This window comes from Strongylocentrotus purpuratus, unplaced genomic scaffold (assembly GCF_000002235.5).
Source record: "Strongylocentrotus purpuratus isolate Spur 01 unplaced genomic scaffold, Spur_5.0 spur5_scaffold_20, whole genome shotgun sequence".
Lineage (NCBI taxonomy): Eukaryota > Metazoa > Echinodermata > Echinoidea > Camarodonta > Strongylocentrotidae > Strongylocentrotus > Strongylocentrotus purpuratus.
Window position 1 is genome coordinate 32,505,556 of NW_022145606.1, and position 18,233 is coordinate 32,523,788.

General features: G+C 39.6%; 1 protein-coding gene across 14 annotated transcripts in view; it reads right to left on the reverse strand.

The window, feature by feature from the left end:
* Positions 1-6,903: 6,903 nt before the first annotated feature.
* The window catches only part of LOC579769 (fibropellin-1), a 41,058-nt gene continuing 29,728 nt past the window's right edge, over positions 6,904-18,233 (reverse strand). For 12 of the 14 annotated variants that reach the window (XM_030993239.1, XM_030993234.1, XM_030993238.1 and 9 more), the window contains 7 exons: positions 17,582-17,729; positions 15,153-15,266; positions 11,680-11,849; positions 10,703-11,109; positions 10,017-10,116; positions 9,069-9,267; positions 6,904-7,382 (listed from right to left, as the gene is read on the reverse strand). In XM_030993239.1, the coding sequence (XP_030849099.1) occupies positions 7,264-7,382; positions 9,069-9,267; positions 10,017-10,116; positions 10,703-11,109; positions 11,680-11,849; positions 15,153-15,266; positions 17,582-17,729 (1,257 nt within the window). In that variant the 3' untranslated portion in view covers positions 6,904-7,263. The remainder of the gene's footprint in view (positions 7,383-9,068; positions 9,268-10,016; positions 10,117-10,702; positions 11,110-11,679; positions 11,850-15,152; positions 15,267-17,581; positions 17,730-18,233) is intronic. The other 2 variants (XM_030993236.1, XM_030993237.1) reach the window with 2 other exon arrangements.

Sequence of the window (18,233 nt, forward strand, 5' to 3'; positions counted from 1 at the left end):
CACCTTGATATGTGTATACGAGTTGCTAAGTAGCTGCCACCGTCCGCTATGACACAAAGGGCCATTCCACAATCCGACACCATTAGGTTCGCGATGAAATAATGAGTGGCGTTGTGAAATGATCTCTTGGTGATGATGACGAAGAGGACAACGGATGCGAAGACGATGGCGAGGACGCCCAGGACGATCTCCATGTGCGCATACCATTTCAGGAGGGTTAATATCTTCCTGTAGATCAGTACCCAGTCCAAATCGTCGCCCTCTTCGTTGTCGGGAAGGGTAGCGTTAGGATGGGCGAAGGCGGCCGAGTCGTCGACGAGTGAAGGAGTATTCATGCTGTTCGGAGGGACTCTTCGGAAAAAAATATATGTGTGGGACCGACAGACGATGTGTTGGTGCCGCTGATATGCCTCTAGATTGTGGCGAAATGGGTTTTTGCAGTCAGTGATATAAGCGCGGGAAGGGGGGGGGGGGGGGGGGGAGGTGGAGGTTTTCAGTGGGTAAAAAAAATGCGTATTATACTTAGTCTCATCTTTCTGGTTTGGTTTGGAAATATGGTGATTAGGATTAGCGGATAGAATCCGTAAATAAGGCCGAGTGAGGATCGAGGTGATAGAGAAAGTGAAGGAAGGAGAAACAGATAGACGAATGGAAAGAGAGAGAGAGAGAGAGAGAGAGAGAGAGAGATGGACAGTCAGACAGACAGACAAACAAACAGACATAGTCAGGACTGTCAAAAGCATTTGACAGCTCTAAAGGCTGAAAGCAGTGAATAAGTAAGCTTAGTATACTAAAAGATATAGAGAAGCCAATGAATGTGGAAAAATAGATATTTGTTTCTTCCCCGTTTGTGCGTGTTCGTTATTTCATGCGGTAAAATGTACTACTCCTGGGGGGCGTTTCACAAAACTTGTCATCAGTGACAAATGACAATTTGTGTTATAAGCTACTGAAATCCTCGCTTCTGATTGGTTATCAGCAGATTTGTCACTGATTTTCGTTATTTGTCATTGAAAAAAAGACTTTGTGAAACGCCCTCCGGGATTCAGAGAGTCAACTGCCTATGAAATGCTTTGTTTGAGTATAATGCATGGGTGAGAATTAAAAAAACATGCATCAAATGCGAAATCGAGGATACAGATAAGAGACAGAGAGCGAGAGAGAGAGAACGATAAAGGAGGAAAGAGGAATGAAAAGATGTGGAGAGAGGGTGAGAGAGAAAAGATGTGGAGAGAGGGAGAGAGGAAGAGAGAGAGAAAAGATGTGGAGAGAGGGAGAGAGGAAGAGAGAGAAAAGATGTGGAGAGAGGGTGAGAGAGAAAAGATGTGGAGAGAGGGAGAGAGGAAGAGATGTGGAGAGAGGGTGAGAGAGAAAAGATGTGGAGAGAGGGAGAGAGGAAGAGATGTGGAGAGAGGGTGAGAGGAAGAGATGTGGAGAGAGGGTGAGAGAGAAAAGATGTGGAGAGAGGGAGAGAGGAAGAGAGAGAAGAGATGTGGAGAAAGGGAGAGAGAGAGAGAGAAAAAAAAAAGAACGAGAGATGAAAAAGAAAACTGAAATGATGAGGAGAAGTCAAACATGTCAACAGGGGGATTGGGGGAACAAGAGAGGAGAAAAGAGAAAGGGATGCAAAATGAAATGGGAGAGAGAGAGAGAGAGAGAGAGAGAAAGGTAGGGGAAGAGGAACGAAATGAGGAAAGAAAATAAGTTGAGGAAGAGGGAGAGGGGGGGGGGGGGGGTAGAACAAACCAGATAAACGATGAATGAATTAATTAATTCCTTGAAATGCTAAAGCTTAAAGGCCGCCTTGTTAAAGCTAGGGTAATAATCGGGCAGCGCCTGGAGCCTCACGATTTGGCGGACATGTGCGCTAGATAAGAAGCCATTATTATTATCATTATTAGGTGGTCTGTCAACGACAGATCACCTATTGATTTCGCTAGAATTTTCTTTCTTTCTTTCTTTCTTTATTTTTATTTCTTCCGTACACTTTTTTGTGCACACGTTTACTCGAAATCGACAAGGTCAATTTCCTTCAAATTTCTGTCAGTCATCAAGCTCTATGATATCAAGTTCCTAAAACCTTTTTCAAGTTCATGGGGTCATCGTGACGTCATCCAGGCGCCATTTTGTAAAAATCAGGTCATTATCATATCTCGATAACGAGTATTAAAAAATAAACCATATTCGGTATACATCAATTTCAGGTCAAAGGTCAACTAAAAATGTCAACAAATTCCGCGCGCGCACCTCGACGCGCACGTACGCGCGCATTAAAATTTTAAAATGCTCAAATTCGTTCCAAATTAATTTTGCATACGTTTCAGGCCATTTTAAGCATTTTGCAAAAAAACGCGCACACGCACATGCGCGCGCGTTTTCGCGCGTACTTGCATTTTGCAACGTAGAATCGCCAAATTTTCTCTGTCATCTTATTTGGCACATTTTTTCAAGCATTTTGATACCTTGTTTACCTTTTTCTGACCATTAATAACGGAATGAGCGTCCGTTAAGATACGCATCCGTGCGTGCGAGCTCTTGTAATACATAACATACATGTGCAAAAACATGCCTATACAAAATTCATTGTAACTCTTCAGGATGGATAGATACCTCCCAATTTCTTTCATATTTAAATAGATTATGAGTTGGAGATATGATTTCATGTCTCATTTGACCCTCAATTAACTCATGACGTCATCATAATGGCCTCCGAACTCAAAATTTCAATTTGCATATTATGACGTCAGCAGATTTTTGGAAAATTGATCGTATCTCTGTAAATATTGATCAATTTTCTTTCAAATTTTGATATGTTCTACCTGAGAATATTGTCTACAAATGCAGTATTCACGATATTTCATTTTGACAATGGTATCATGGCGTATTTTTGCGATTAAAGGAGGCATGTCAATTTTTCACATTTTGCGTGTATTCTCTATGGGACATGACTTTTTCTCAAAACTGGATTCTACATTCTCGTCTTTCGCGAGCAATATCTCTGTCGTTTTATCTTTGTTTACGCTGAGCTTTGAGTATGTTGTAGCTGAGACACTAAGCTATCACAAGTGTGCCCTTTATTTTTCGATCAGATGCCGGGATCATGCTCATATTTCACTTACAAAGTGGGATTTGAGAATTCCATTTTCCGTTTGCGCGCACGTTTGTGTTCGTAATGGTCGTACGCAACCTAGAATCTCCTTTTTTTTTTCTATCATAGTATTGCCCATTTTATTCCGAACAATTTGATACCATGTTTATCTCTTTATGACCATTAATAACGAAATGAGCGTCCGTATAAGGTAAAGTCCGTTCGAACATTCAATTAACTCATGACGTCATCTTGATGGCCTCCGTTCAAGGTAAATGTCCGTGCGTGCGAGCTCTTGTAATACATAGCATATATGGGCAAAAACATGCCTATACAAAATCCATTGTAGCTCTTTAGGATGCAAGATGACCCCAATTTTTTTTCCATATCTTGATAAAGTATGAGTCGGAAATATGATTTCATGTCACATTTGACCCTAAATTAACTCATGACGTCATCATAATGGCCTCCGAACTCAAAATGTCAATTTGCATATTATGACGTCAGCAGATTTTTGGAAAATTGATTGTATCTCTGTAAATATTGATCAATTTTCTTTCAAATTTTGATATGTTTTAGCTGAGATAATTCTCTACAGATGCAACTACCACGAATTTTCATTTTGACGAAAGCATCATGGCGTATTTTTGCGATTAAAGGAGGCATGTCAATTGTTTACATTTTGCGTGTATTCTCTATGGGACATGACTTTTTCTGAAAACTGGATTCTACATTCCCGTCTTTCACGAGCAATATCTCCGTCGTCTTAGCTTCGTTTTCGCTGAGCATCGAGTATGTTGTAGCTGAGACAATAAGCTATCAAAAGTGTGACATTTATTTGTCGATCAGATGCCGGGATCATGCTCATATTTCACTTGCAAAGTGAGATTTGAGAATTTCATTTTCCGTTCACTATAATTGCTAAGGGAAATGTTTTGGTATATCGGTAACGCACTTGACTTCCAACCTCGAGGTCCCTGGTTCGAGTCCGGGCGTCTCCAACAATCTTTTTTTTCTTTTTGACCTTTCACTGTACCATCTCCTTTGAATACTAAAACACGTAGAATCGCAAATCGCGTAATAAACAGCCATATTTACTTTATTATAACCCTATTTTCACTTGATCCATTACTTTTTGCGTGTAATTCCTAAGGGAGATGACTTTTTCTCAAATCTGGAATCTACATTCCTATCTTCTGCGAGCAATATCGACATTATTTCTGCTTGGATTATGTTGATTTTCGAGTATATTGTAGCTGAGACTATATGCTATCTAAATGTTTCCCCATTTTTTTCAATCAAATGTCATCATGGTCTGTTGATGATGAACATCAACATCATCATGATCATGATCATCATCATCATCATCGTCATCACCATTACTATCAAGATCATCATCATCATGATCATCATGATCATCATCATTGTTTACATGTTTATATAACTTGAAGGCAGACCACCTTATTCGTCCTCGTGACGAATTAAATTCTAGTTATTATTATTATTATAAAGGTGGACACCAGGAAAATGGAGATTATCTCGAATTATATATTCATGGAAACTCGCATCAAAGGTATTTCACCGTAATCCTTGTTTATTTCACATTTTGTTAATCCTAAAATCTAAAACTCTTAGGTAATAGAGGGCTAAAGGTCAAGTTTTTATAATGCCGTCTCAAATCCTCGCAATAGGGACTTTTAGATTTGCGTGGACTGATACGTGTGACGTCCATTCAAGGCAGTACATTAAAAGGACGTCGACCGTAGAAATCCCCATTGTCTTCGTGCGAATCTAAAAGTCCTTATTAAGCCTTAACGCAAGTACAAGCAATGCACGTTTTAGACGCGGTGTAAACATTAATATGAAGTCAAACCTACTAAGTGGCTACCTCTCTGTAAAGACCACCTGTTATAATTATAATGGTCATGCATTTTTATCCCTATACAGATTGAAATGTGTGCTGAATATTTTTTGTATACTTTTTTTTTTTTTTTTTTTTTTTTTTGGGGGGGGGGGGGGGGGGTGTCCAAATTGTGAGAAAATATTTAGCAATGACTTAGCCAGCCGTTAATTATGAGGGGGAGGGAGGGAGGGGAGAAACAGATATTTTTCACGGGGCAGCATTTTTTTTTTTTTTTTTTTTTTGGCTTGGGGGTGGGCGCTTTATTTTGTTGAGAATCCTTTGCAGCAGCTCCTGCAAGCTATACCTGGGGAGGGTTTCACAAAGACTGAGATCGACTTTAAGTTGGACTTAACTATGGCAGGCTGTTCATGCCAATGTTTGCTTTCACCATTTAGAGTCATTGGTCTTCCAAGGGACGTACCAATCATGGTCTCTAATCTACAGAATTTACATATTTTGATAATCCATTATTGAAGGAAAAAATAATATCTAAAGATCATAATGGTGAGAACTACCAGTGGCATGAATGACCTGCCCTAGTAAAGTGAGTGCGTCAGTATGAGGTGCCATGCTGAAGATATAAACTCGATATTATTTTACCTGAACCTAAGGCGCAAAGCAAGAACAAATCTTGTTCCCTATATCGAAATAAATAATTTTGTTGCGAATTAAATCAGACCGATTGCTTTCATGAACGAAATTCATCCCAAGACAATGTTTACGGAGTAAATCGAGGATAAAAAGGTCTTGCTAAAAAAGTTTTTTCTTTGAAAATGTGTGATTTAAATATGTAAAATATTATAAGGGTTACACGTGACCTCGCAAATTAAAATCAAATAAAAAGTGTCCTTCTATTTATGTTGTGTGTTCTTTGGGTTTGAGTGTGCGCGTGTGTGAGCATGCCTGTGCGTGTGTGAGTCTGTGAGTGTTATTAACTATGTGCGTAATGCTTTAAATTTATTGAACAGATGTCGTACATCCACCCTCCCCTGACAGATATCGGACAATCTCTCACACAAACATGCATGCCCACACACACACACATAAATCCACACTCTCAATAACATTCACCACCTATTATATACCTCGATTACCTCGAAGTCGAGCAGAACTCTTAAATTTCTCTCTCTCTCTCTCTCTCTGTCTCTCTCTGGTCGAGTGGTTTAAGGCGCTTGACCTTGGAGATGCGAAGGTCGAGGGTTCGAATCCCGACACCGGCACTAATATCCTTTGGCAAGATATTAACCTGCATTTGCTACTCTCCACCCAGGTGTTAAATGGGTACCCGGTAGGGTGCGACCGTCATTGTTGGTCAAACAGTTTTTGAGCGTCATGTAACGCCTGGCTGGAATGCTCCCCAGGGAGTGAAGATTGTGCACACGTTGTGTGTGGGCAAGTACTGAATCCGATGACCGGGGTAATAGTATATTTGTAAAGCGCTAAGAGAAAATTAAATATTAAATATTACTATTATTATATATATGTGTGTGTGTGTGTGAGTGCGTGCGTGCGTGTGTGTGTGTGAACAGATATATTTTATACAAAAACACATTAAATAATGATCCCCTATAATTATTATTGTATTACCTCGAAGTCCGAGCAGAACTCTCTCTCTCTCTCTCTCTGTCTCTCTTTCTCTCTGTCTCTCTTTCTCTCTGTCTCTCATTATTTATATAAGTACGTATTGAAGAAGAACTGAAAGCTTATCTGCCATAGTTTACAGGAGGGATTAGAGCGCTCTGCAAGGTCACTGGATAGGTGGTTATCTCATCAACTCAGCTCTCAGTTAACATAAGAAAAAGAGGATCATGGGGGACCAATGGTCACCGATTAGGCTTTGGTTGTTATATAGAGGGCGCAAGTAGCTACAAGTAGTGCAGTGGGCCTTTAATAAAGATGATTGAGAGGGTAGGGTGTTCAAGTCCACATCAATTATTTATTGGGCGAAATCATACTGATAAACAAAACAAAAGTAAGGAATGATCCTTGTCATAACTCCCCCTTACTTGGTAACCTTGGGATATCAAAATGACCAAAAACCTAGTACTTGTCAAACAAATGATAACTGATATCTATGTTTCGGTGCTCAGATATACGCGTATACGCAAGTATAATCTTCTAAAAGGGGGCGTGAATATTTCTCTCTATCTACACCAAAGGACCAAATACCCTGACCTTTAAATCTTCTCAAATCTTCTCATTACAAAAAAAAACATTGCTTGGGATTCATCAAACGTTGAAAATTTCTTCGCGTACGCTTTAAATAGAGAGTCTACATCCGGGCTTTCATAACTGCGTACATGGCGATCATTCCGATAAAGAGACAGGCGCCCGCAGCGAGGGAAGCAAGGAGAATATACGGCGAAGCCCAGCCAGTCTTTGCAGTCACTCCTAGTACAAAATAAATGTAATAATGATAATAATTAGAATAATAACAATCGCAATGATAATAACATTAACAAAGCTGTGGAATGATCTGCCAGATGAAATTAGATTAAAAACATCAAGGTTATCTTTTCGGAGACATCTTTCCACCTACCTTCTATGTAAATGACGTGGGCTCAATCCCATCCCCCTTCGTTTTTTCCTTTTATATTACTTGTCTTCCTTTTATATATGTATACACTTCCTTGTTAACGATTATAGCGGCCTTAAGCTTTTACAGGATTTGTGCATGTACGCACATGTGTATGATTATTTTTATTAATACATCCTTTTCCTTTTTATGAACACATTGATGATTTTATTTCTTCAAAGATTTGTCTTCTTTCATTATAATGCTTTAACGTTTAAGCTTTTTTATTTTTTATTTTTCATTTTAGTAAAGAAAAAAAGTTACATGATATTGTATTATTTTGTTGTATATATGTAAATACAAAACAAACAAGTTTTACATTCATATGTAAAAACAAATTAACAGAAAAATATCTTGCCAAAGAATGGAACTAGGCTCGACTAGCACTAGTGCTAACTTCTAGTTCCCATTGACAACTTCACCTAAACATAGTAATAAACATATGTACGTATATATCTTTTGTACATTTAATAGTATGCAGATGTATGTCTAAAAAAATATCGTTTTAAAACCATTACTGTTCAATCGACATTACTCTTATGTTACATGTATGTATACATGTATGTATCAGTATTATTTTGTTGCATTGTATGATTGTTCATATGTACTGCCATTATTGTGATGTGTTGTTGTTAATAAATTCAAAAAAAATTCAAATTCAAAATTCAATAATAATAATAATGGTAATGATAATTTTATGTTCTTTGTAGGTTTCTGTGGTGATTATTCACACATTGGGGCTGTGGTAAAACCATATTAACTTACTGAAAAGGCTTTTCAGTAAGGATCCGACGCGATGTTATTAATACAGTCAAACTCGTCTTTAGCGACCGCCCAATGGAGATAAAAAGTGGTCTTTGCAGACAGGTGGTCTTTGTAGACAGGCTCCTTTAGTACATGTTTCAATGAGAAACCATTTTCAAGGCCGGGAAACAAAAATTGTGGTCTTTGTAGACAGGTGGTCACCAAAGCAGGTTTGACTGTAGTATAAATATTGAGCTTATTTTGTCTGGTATTATTCTGTTAATAACGTTTCACCTTTTATTACTGAGGTATGGGTTTCTTACAATAAACGTGTCAGTCCCTCCTAAAAAAGAGCCCCTCCCTCTCTCTCCTAACCCCCTAATGTCCATCATAAAATAATATATCCACCTATAGGGTGGTATTCTCGAAAGCGGACTAACTTTAGTCCATGGTTTAATCCACCGACTAAGTATGGAATGCCAAGTGTCCATATGAATATATTTCTGAATGATTTGATATGTCCCTAAATAGCCATGATAACATAATTATATCATAGTTATATTGTTCTTTATTAATTATGTTATTACATTTTATTTTAATTTAGTGACAGATTGAATTATTCAACAACATATTCATAGGGACACATGGCATTCCATACTTAGTCGGTGGATTAAACCATGGACTAAAGTAAGTCCGCTTTCGAGAATACCACCCTATAGTGAGTGTGTGTTTATAGGTCCATGGTATATTACACACACCTTGTTTCTCAGAGCCTTTTACGAAAGGCCCAACTATCTGCGAGACAATCCGCGGCTGGGAGTAAGTGCCAACCGGCTTGCCCACCACGCTTCTCCTTAGTCTTGCGGGTAGAGGCAGGGCTGGGGCGTGGCACCCCTGTGCGCAGATTGAGTTGGTGTCGCCCTCATTACACGCCACTACCTCGCAATGGACGTATACCTGGAAAAGAACAGAGCACATTACAGAATACAGCGTGATGCAATAGTGAATGTGGTTTAATAGATGAGCGAGTGTGTGCTTGTAAAGATGACGCCTGGCTGGAAGGCTCCCCAGAGAGTGGAGAATGTGCTTACATTGTGTGCGGTATTAAAGCCTGAGTCCGAAGACCGGGGTAATAATATATCTGTAAAGCGCTTTGAGAGGGCCTGCGGTCCTGAAATGCGCTATAAAAGAACGAACTATTTGCAAAGACTGAATAAATCAACTCGATTTCAAATTAAATCACCCTATGCTGTACATCATATAGAAATCATGTTGAGATTACGCAATACGATGATTTAACAGGGCTATGAAATTGCATTTGGTTGATTTTGCGAAAGTATTTGCGATCATGTTATGATATAAAGATGGATACAATACATACAAATATTTATCAAAAAACGCTTGAAGTGGGCCATCGCTTGGACTTCTTTTTAATAGTGCTCAACATTTACATAAATCTTTTTGACATAATGATCATGCATGGGCAACATACCAGTGAGATACATTCATCCACACTCACAAACATCCATATTGAAACAATCATTATCATACCAAATCTTAAATCATTTTGCATTTCTTCATCTTTGACATGAAGATCAAGGTGTGTCGGTTAACAAAAAAGGGAGTTCAAACATTTTTATCATAAGCAATGCTTTAATGCGTCGGTGTACAGTTAAAAAACATTAGCTGGAGATTGTTTGAAATACCTGTGAGTAGTCACCGATAAAGGTGAAAGCGTCGAAAGTAAACGGCTTAAACGAGGGTCCGAAGGTCGAAATGGTCTGCACGGTGTCGTCAGATGCACATCTTAAATTTCAAAAAATAAATATATTACATATTAATCTACACTGTTGGTCATAAAGTTGAAATAATTTTTGTTACCCCAATTTATGGAATGAATTTGACATTGATTTATTCCTAATAGATCTAGTTAATAATATACATTCTCAAATTTTGTTGAATAATAGTTTGCAAGTGTTGTTTTTTTGCGTGACTGCTAAAATGCTAATCAACTAGGGGACCTACGTCTTTAAGTCATAACTGATAGTACTGATGATTAATGCCTCACAAAAGGGCACTAATATAGTTGATCGACACAGTTTTTATCCCGGGGCCTCACAGTAACGAGGCTATTGCTTGGCCACTGAATCACGACTGTACGCAGCGGGGGCTAGGGTACGGTCTACGGCTACCCCCACAAATACAAAAAACAAACAAAGGAAATGCAATTAATTATCAATTATTCATTGTATCTCCCCTAACATGAAAGATTCCTCTGTAGGACCATGCGTTATGGTTCAAGGCATGGCCCTAAATAGGAATCTATTTATATTTTCGAGGGAGCAAATGTCGGAACACAAGTGAGGGATAGCAAAATAGCACTATTTCTTACCCGTCTTTAATTAGATCATATTGCTTCGTGTCCAGCGGATCCGAAGAGGGCGTGCTCCAGCAGTGATCGATAAACAGGGTCAAATTAGAAACGGATGTCAGGCTGACCGCGTAGAACAAGCGGTCTTGGATTCGCACCGGGGCCGCCTCATTCGGGTGACGCTCCCTGAAGTTCTCGTCGGTATACCGCTCGAAGTCGACGGTGAAGTTCCCGTAACCGACTTCGTCAATTTTTAGTGAGCTGCTGATGGGGTTGTAGAACCGACTCAATACCTGACGCCGACGAATCTGGCACCGGACATTGATCAGCGTCTCCCCCATGACTCTGGTGATCACACTACCGTTAGGGGTGTTGTCAGTAACTGTTGTAGAGATCACATTGGAGTAGATGATGAAATCTGAATTTTCCTGTAGAGGTAAAATTATGGTTGGAAATATAATAAATGTGAGCAAAATTAACGTATAGCAATTAAATTATTAGGTAAATTGAAATGAAATAGGCTTTTATTAATAAAAAATGAGAATCGTGTGAAACCTAATACGACTACCAATGATGACGATGACAATAACATTTGTCATAGCGCTTAGTACCACTTTTTTATCATTACATCGGGCATTGGATTTAACTATATCACGCACATAATTCACAATATCTAATCCACTGAAACATTCAAGCCAGATGCTATTTAACAGGCTTTCTTTTCATATGGGAAAATCTGTATTTCACAAGGGTGATATTTTGCACCATAAAAGCTCGTTCATATATCACTCAATAAACTGCTGCAAAAAAAAAGCTGCAGCGTGTTAGATGTTTTTGCCTGTAAATGAACGGCTACTGCCCACGAACAAAAGTCCTGTAGTACGCTTTACGTCATCGTTAAATCTTTTGTTTGAACGCCTCGGTTTAGCAGCGTCATATATCTGAACGAGGCTTTAAACGGTTTCCTAATTGATTTTTACGTGAGAAAATATGTATACCTCAGTGGTAAATTTGCATTTGTCATATCTACTGTAGAGGGCGATGTTCTCCCCATTGTGGTTGTATCCAACACACGATTCGTCGATGAAATGAAGATCGGCGGGGAGAATATTTAGCGTCTTGCTGATAAACACCGTCATGGAAGAACTGTCACACGTGACACGGGCAGCTGAGAGCGAGCGAGAAAGAGAGAGAGAAACATGAACGCAGTTAGTTTCGAAAAATCAACCTAAAGCAATTGTAATTCTTCTTAATTTTGACATGTCCAGACGGGACAATGACGTATTATCCGAAAATGTTTTCTATGGGACATAGGATAGGGCATTTAAATCGCCCTGCGGTTGATTTTTTTCTCGAAAGTAGTCGCAATCGTGTTGTCTAATGGCCCGGTCCCACTGGCCGATGGACACAAAACGTATGCATAACGGACACAGCGGACGAGCAAAATTTCGGGTGTGGCTCCATCCGATTTAATCCGCTCCAGAAATGGACAAAATTTGCGAAAATTTGCGAAAACAGAACGGAAAATAACGGACATGGGTAGTATGTAGCGGGGATGTTAAACGGATGTTCATCGGAAGCCTAGCGGATGAAAGCGGATGGAAGTGGATGACAGCTTTGAATACTTTATATACGAGATGCATACGCTTACATCCTATCTATTTCCGTGCTACTAACGATGTATAGACGTTCCATGTACCTTATCTTTCCTCCCTCTTTCCATTTTCAGCTGCAGCGGATGTGAGTTGCGAGGATGCCCAGAGGATGCAGAGAGGATACAGCGGACGTTTAACGGATGATAACGGACATAGAACATTTGTTGCTCGTATTTGTCGCGGATTTACATCGTACACGGCGGAAGTTCATCCGTTCTAAAAGTTTTGTGCAGCTCAAAACTTTTTGCGCGGAAGAAATCACAGTGGACGGATGCTCGATGGATAGAGCGTATGAAACACGTATACAATGAGTACACAACGGATGCATAGCGTTTTTCCAACGGATGGCAAGATTTGTTTACGTTTTACATCCTCTTTGCATCCGTAAGTGCAGTGGGACCGGGCCTTAAACGAAAGAGGAGACACTGAGCGAATAGATCTACACGAGGGCCCTGTTTTGCCGGGCTGCTTTGTAAAGAGTTGATATTAATCGCAACTTATTTGCGATTGATGTCGATCGCAACTATATACATAATCATTATTAAGAGATGGGAGACTGGAAACTTGCGACTGATTTGGATCAATCAACCAAGAATTGGTTTGGATCAATCGCAACTCTTAATAAGACGGGGCCCAGATCGACAATATTTAAAGGGAAAGTTGGGTTCTGTTGCAAAGGGCGCTACACAAAATATTTTTTGTGTGAGATAATGAAAAACTGAGTGTCAAATAAAAAAAGAAGAACATAATATTTAAATGACAAAATCATCTTTGTTTGATCAAAATCGGTTCAGAGACGGCTGAAATATAACGATCTCTAACACTTTTGTACCACCACAAATATTAGATATTTTGAAAAATTTGAAAAAACCGTTAAAAACAAACGAAATAAAACCTTTTACGTCGTATTTCAGCCAATGCCGATGTTGGTTTTTTGTTGGCATTTTCGTGTTGCTTATATTACCCACAATTAGCCGGCTCATGTATTGTTATTTTTAACTAAATGATTAATAAACGGTCACCGTGTTTTGTTTAAGTGGAGCTGAATTGGTATGCTCGTACAGGAAAATTTCACACATTTTGGGGTCTAAAATTACCTTCATAGCAATGTTAGGTTCTAAAAGGGCACTATAAATGTCAAAGATAAGAATAAGAGCAATAACCATGCACTTTGAAGGCATTTGCGGTCTGAAAACAGAACTCAACTATCCCTTTAAGAACCCGACCAAATACAAAGAACAACCAAGAAGGTCCAATATTCTGTCGGTTAGGAATCGGTTTGTCCGAGGTCGGATTGGGGCTGTGACTGAGGTCGGTCTGGAGTCGGTTTGTCTGAGGTCGGACTGGCGCTGTGACTGAGGTCGGTTTGGAGTCGGTTTGTCTGAGGTCGGATTGGCGCTGTGACTGACGTTCATTAAATCAGTCACACCAACTAGACTGACAAGAGACCAAACACAAAACGAACATTCAATTTTCAATTCAATTCATTTTGTTTGCACATTTGATAAAAATCACAATACAATTCCAACAAATAACACGACATGAAAGAAATATCAAAATGTGGACGGACAAACAAAGACCAAAATCCTATCAAAGGCTGGTCCCTAATCTATATAAGTAATAAAATATAGATATAAACTAGACTTTAAATCGTCACTTTGACGAATTAGGTGACATGCTAATGTTTTACATAATGAAGCATGCATTTTCATTCTCTTATAAAAATGCTCTTCCCATTATGGTCTATCCATATGTCAATTTTCAAATGTGTAGCCTTGATCATTTTGGATCTATCTAGTGCTTTAACCAATCGACCAAAATATTTCTCATAGACTTTACATGCAAAGCTGACAACCGTCGCCTGGCTGGCAGGAGGGCGTTAGCTCAAATTTCAGGTCAATAATGAAACTTTAAGCAGAAGGGCGTTAGCAGTAAATCGCCTCAAACTTTATAAAAATTGACTTCTTTCCCAGAAAAAAATTGTGGCCGTGTTCTACTACAACATTTCTATTAGTCTTTAATGTTTTAAACCAATTTTCGGGATGGAAAGCAGTTTAAATATAAAATAAATCTTTAAATGCGAATAATTCGAAAAGTAGTTTTGAGTCGCTTGCGAGCTAACGCCCTTCTGCCACCCGGCCGACGGCTCAGTGACGCTGATTCCCTTATTAACGGTCATAAAGAGATAAACATGGTATCAAATTGTTCGGAAAAAAATTAAGGAATATCGTGTCAAAAACAAAATACGAGGAATTATTTTGCGTTCGGCCGTGACGAACGTAAACGCGTTTGCGTGATTTCTTTTTGTTATTGTTATAAAATTGTTATAAATTGTCATAATGGTATGAAACATATGCAAAATAAATTTGAGACGATTGTGAGTATTTACAAATTTTGTTGCGCGCACTGACGCGCAGACGTACGCATACGCGCGTTCTTATTGACCTTGAATTAACCGGACAGATATTGATCTTGATCATGAGCTAATTTTCAAAAAATGGCGCCTAGATGACGTCACGATGACTTTGCGTCTGTGAAAAGTCACGCAGTTCTATAAGTTAGACTAATATCTATCATCATTGCCACTTCCATAATAACGGCTTGATTCAGTCTTGAGATATCCTGCGAACATATTCAAGCAAGAATGATAGATAAATAACTAGACTTGAATTTGTCACTTGATAAATTTGGTGATTGCATGTTTCTTTCTTTCTGTTTCCTTGTTTGCTCTTTATGTATAATGTCTCAATGAACAAGGAGCAATTGCTTTATATAAAAATGGTAGGTATGTAATCTGCTTTGACTCTATATCGTACCTGTTCGGCACATAGGCCCAATATAGCCAGGAGCGCAGGCACAAGTAAAGGTGTCCACTCCATCAATGCAAGTTCCTCCATTCTCACAAGGATCGGGAGAACAATCGTTGATATCTGTGCAAATTGAGTTCCAAAGACAATAAATGGGATAAAAGGGATGAGAAAGTAATGTCCCTTTTGACATATTTATCTTCATTTGGCGGTAAACAGGTAAAATAAAGTCAAAACTGGCATCGTTAATACAACTAATGACAGTTCAGAAATAAATTCCTTCATTTGTAAAACTACTAATACATAATTTAAATGAAGTAAATGAACTAAATATCTCTTTGAATGTTAGCATATTTTTTCAAAAATATGGCCTTAGAAAGAAGATATATTTTGAAAATATCTCATCGTACCACAAAACGAAGTGTGCCCCTGCCAGACAAGAAAATGTCACTAAAACAAATTTCCTTCATTTCAGCGTGAAATGATGTGTAAATGGACTCGGTACTTAGTACTTGGTTGGGTAATCCCTTTGGCAGCTCACTCAGGAAGCTATACTGGGATGGTAGGTGAGGCGAGTAACTACAAGGAGTGTCATGAATTGCTGGAATGGTGTGTGGACAAAGCACTTGTCAATTTACAGTAAAATATGCAAAGTCCAGTGCAAGTAAAAACCAAGCTAGTATTAAAGCTTATACGATGTGAGAACCAACAGGGGGCTGCATCATTCTGATGGAGGGTAGAACAGCCTCCTTAAAGTTGGTTATTCCTGTTGCATTGACTGCTGAGCCTGGCAGATCCTTATTGCTCTTGGGTAGTATGAGAACTTGAAGGAGTCGATAGTTGCAACAGGAATTACATACTTCAGGTTGTGGTCGTGTCTTCCGAAGTATGTAGCAGGGATAACAATAGTTAGTGCAGGTATGGAGACAAGACGGTGATGGATCTTGTAGAGAAGGGTGCATTGGTCGAGGATTCGACGTGTGTGAAGCGTGTCCCACCCTAGAGCTGCCACAAGAGCTGATGGTGATGTGGTGTATCTGTAATCACGGTACACAAAGCGAGCCGCTGTTCTTTGTACTTGCTCTAGCTTTTTTGTGACCGTGATGCTGTGTGGGCTCCAAGTCTCCGAGGCATACTCCTATTGGGGGCGTACTAAGGCTGTGTAGGCCCTGGACTTTACATCGATCTAGACTTCCTCGATCTAGTTGTGACGTCAAATCCCGCCCTGGTTGTGTGCGTACAGTCTGGGATATCAGACCACGACATCGTCACTTTTACTCTTGCTGCAAATCCAAAGATCTCTGTCAAGCCCCTGAGGAAGATCTACCAGTTCCACAAAGCTGACAGCAACTGAGAGATGCAGCAGCTGAATTTGCGACAGAATTCCTCCAATCAGATCCAGAAAGAAGATCAGTGGAGACAAACTGGTCCATCATTGTCAACTTCTTGAACAGGTGTTTGTCTGAGCTAATTCCTTCCAAAATAAGCAAAGGAAGGAGACATCTTCCTTGGATTACTCCTCCTTTGAAGCGCCAGATGAGGAAGAGAGATAGACTATTTAAGAAGGCACACAACCAGTCTTGCTCCACAGCTTGGACAGCCTACCGACAATACAGGAACCAAGTTGCCAAGAATGTGCACAGAGCACGTTGCGAGTACATCAACAACATCATCGTGGCAAGCCTTAATGACAACCCAAAGTCTTTCTGGTCTTACATCAAGACATGTCGTTCTGAAAACATTGGTATTCCTACCTTGCGTACTCCATCTAAAATATGCGCCTCAGCATTAGACAAGGCAGAGACACTGAACGACTACTTCCAGTCTGTCTTTACTCCTCAACAGCCCCACCCTCTTGTACAGAAAGGACCTTCTCCTTTTCCAACTATTGGTCACCTGCATGTTCACAGGACCGGTGTCGAGAAACGCCTCAAACGACTGAACCCTTCAAAGGCCAGCGGACCTGATGAACTTCCACCAAAGCTCCTAAAGCTGGTAGCTCACCAGATTGCTTCTCCACTGTCCTTCCTATTTCGACAAAGCTATAACAGTAGCATCGTTCCAGCCCGATAGAAACAGGCACTGGTTACCCCCGTCCTTTAGGATTTTATGGTCCTCAGACTCAAACTATATCGAAATATGAAGAAAATCGCAGTCCCTAAGCATACCAAAGAGCTATAATGTTTTTTTGTTTTGTTGCCCATATATGCCTTGTATTACAAGAGCTCGCGCGCACAGACATTTATCTTGAACGGACGCTCATTCTGTTATTAATAGTCATAAAGAGATAAACATGGTATCAAATTGTTCGGAAAGTATGGGAATATCATGAAGAAAGCAGAATGGCTCTATTATTGGTGAAAAAAGGCCCAGAGTAATTGTCGCAGGAGAATTTATGGATCAAAAAAAGTTGGAGTATCACTAGTTTTAAAACTGACCTGTGATAGGGCCTTCACCGTAGATCTCCATACGAAGACTGATGTGACCGAACCATCTGACAGGCATCAAGCGGACATAGCGGCAAATTTGGGGTACAGGCAGAGTGTTGGTCACGATGGTGTTGCGGTCAGAATTACCGGTGAAGATCTTCAATGAAAAAGGAAAATCAATCCACTTTTGAATGAATCAGGGGCGTAAATCCGTACCGAGGAGTGGGGGGATGATCGGCGATAGCCATCACATACTAGCACGAGCACACGCCCACACTAATTTACGCAACACACCCACACGCACACACGCACACACACACACAAACGCACACACGCACACACGCATACACACAAACGAACAAACAACAAACACACACATACCCAAACACATGTACATAAATTTATACATGCATACATACATGCACGCACTTGCCAAATTTGACAACCATAAAGTAAAAGAATTGGACATATTTCGAAATACTGACAGCTGCAAACTGTAGTGTTTTATTATAATGAACTCCGAAATAAGACGACACACTTTCAAGTAGTAACATAAAGATTGAGTATTTTTGAGTCCCATCACTTAGAAAATGATGCATAATGGTACTACCACAGGAACATCATCACAAATGTTTTATTGGGGGAGGAAGCGCATTGTAAG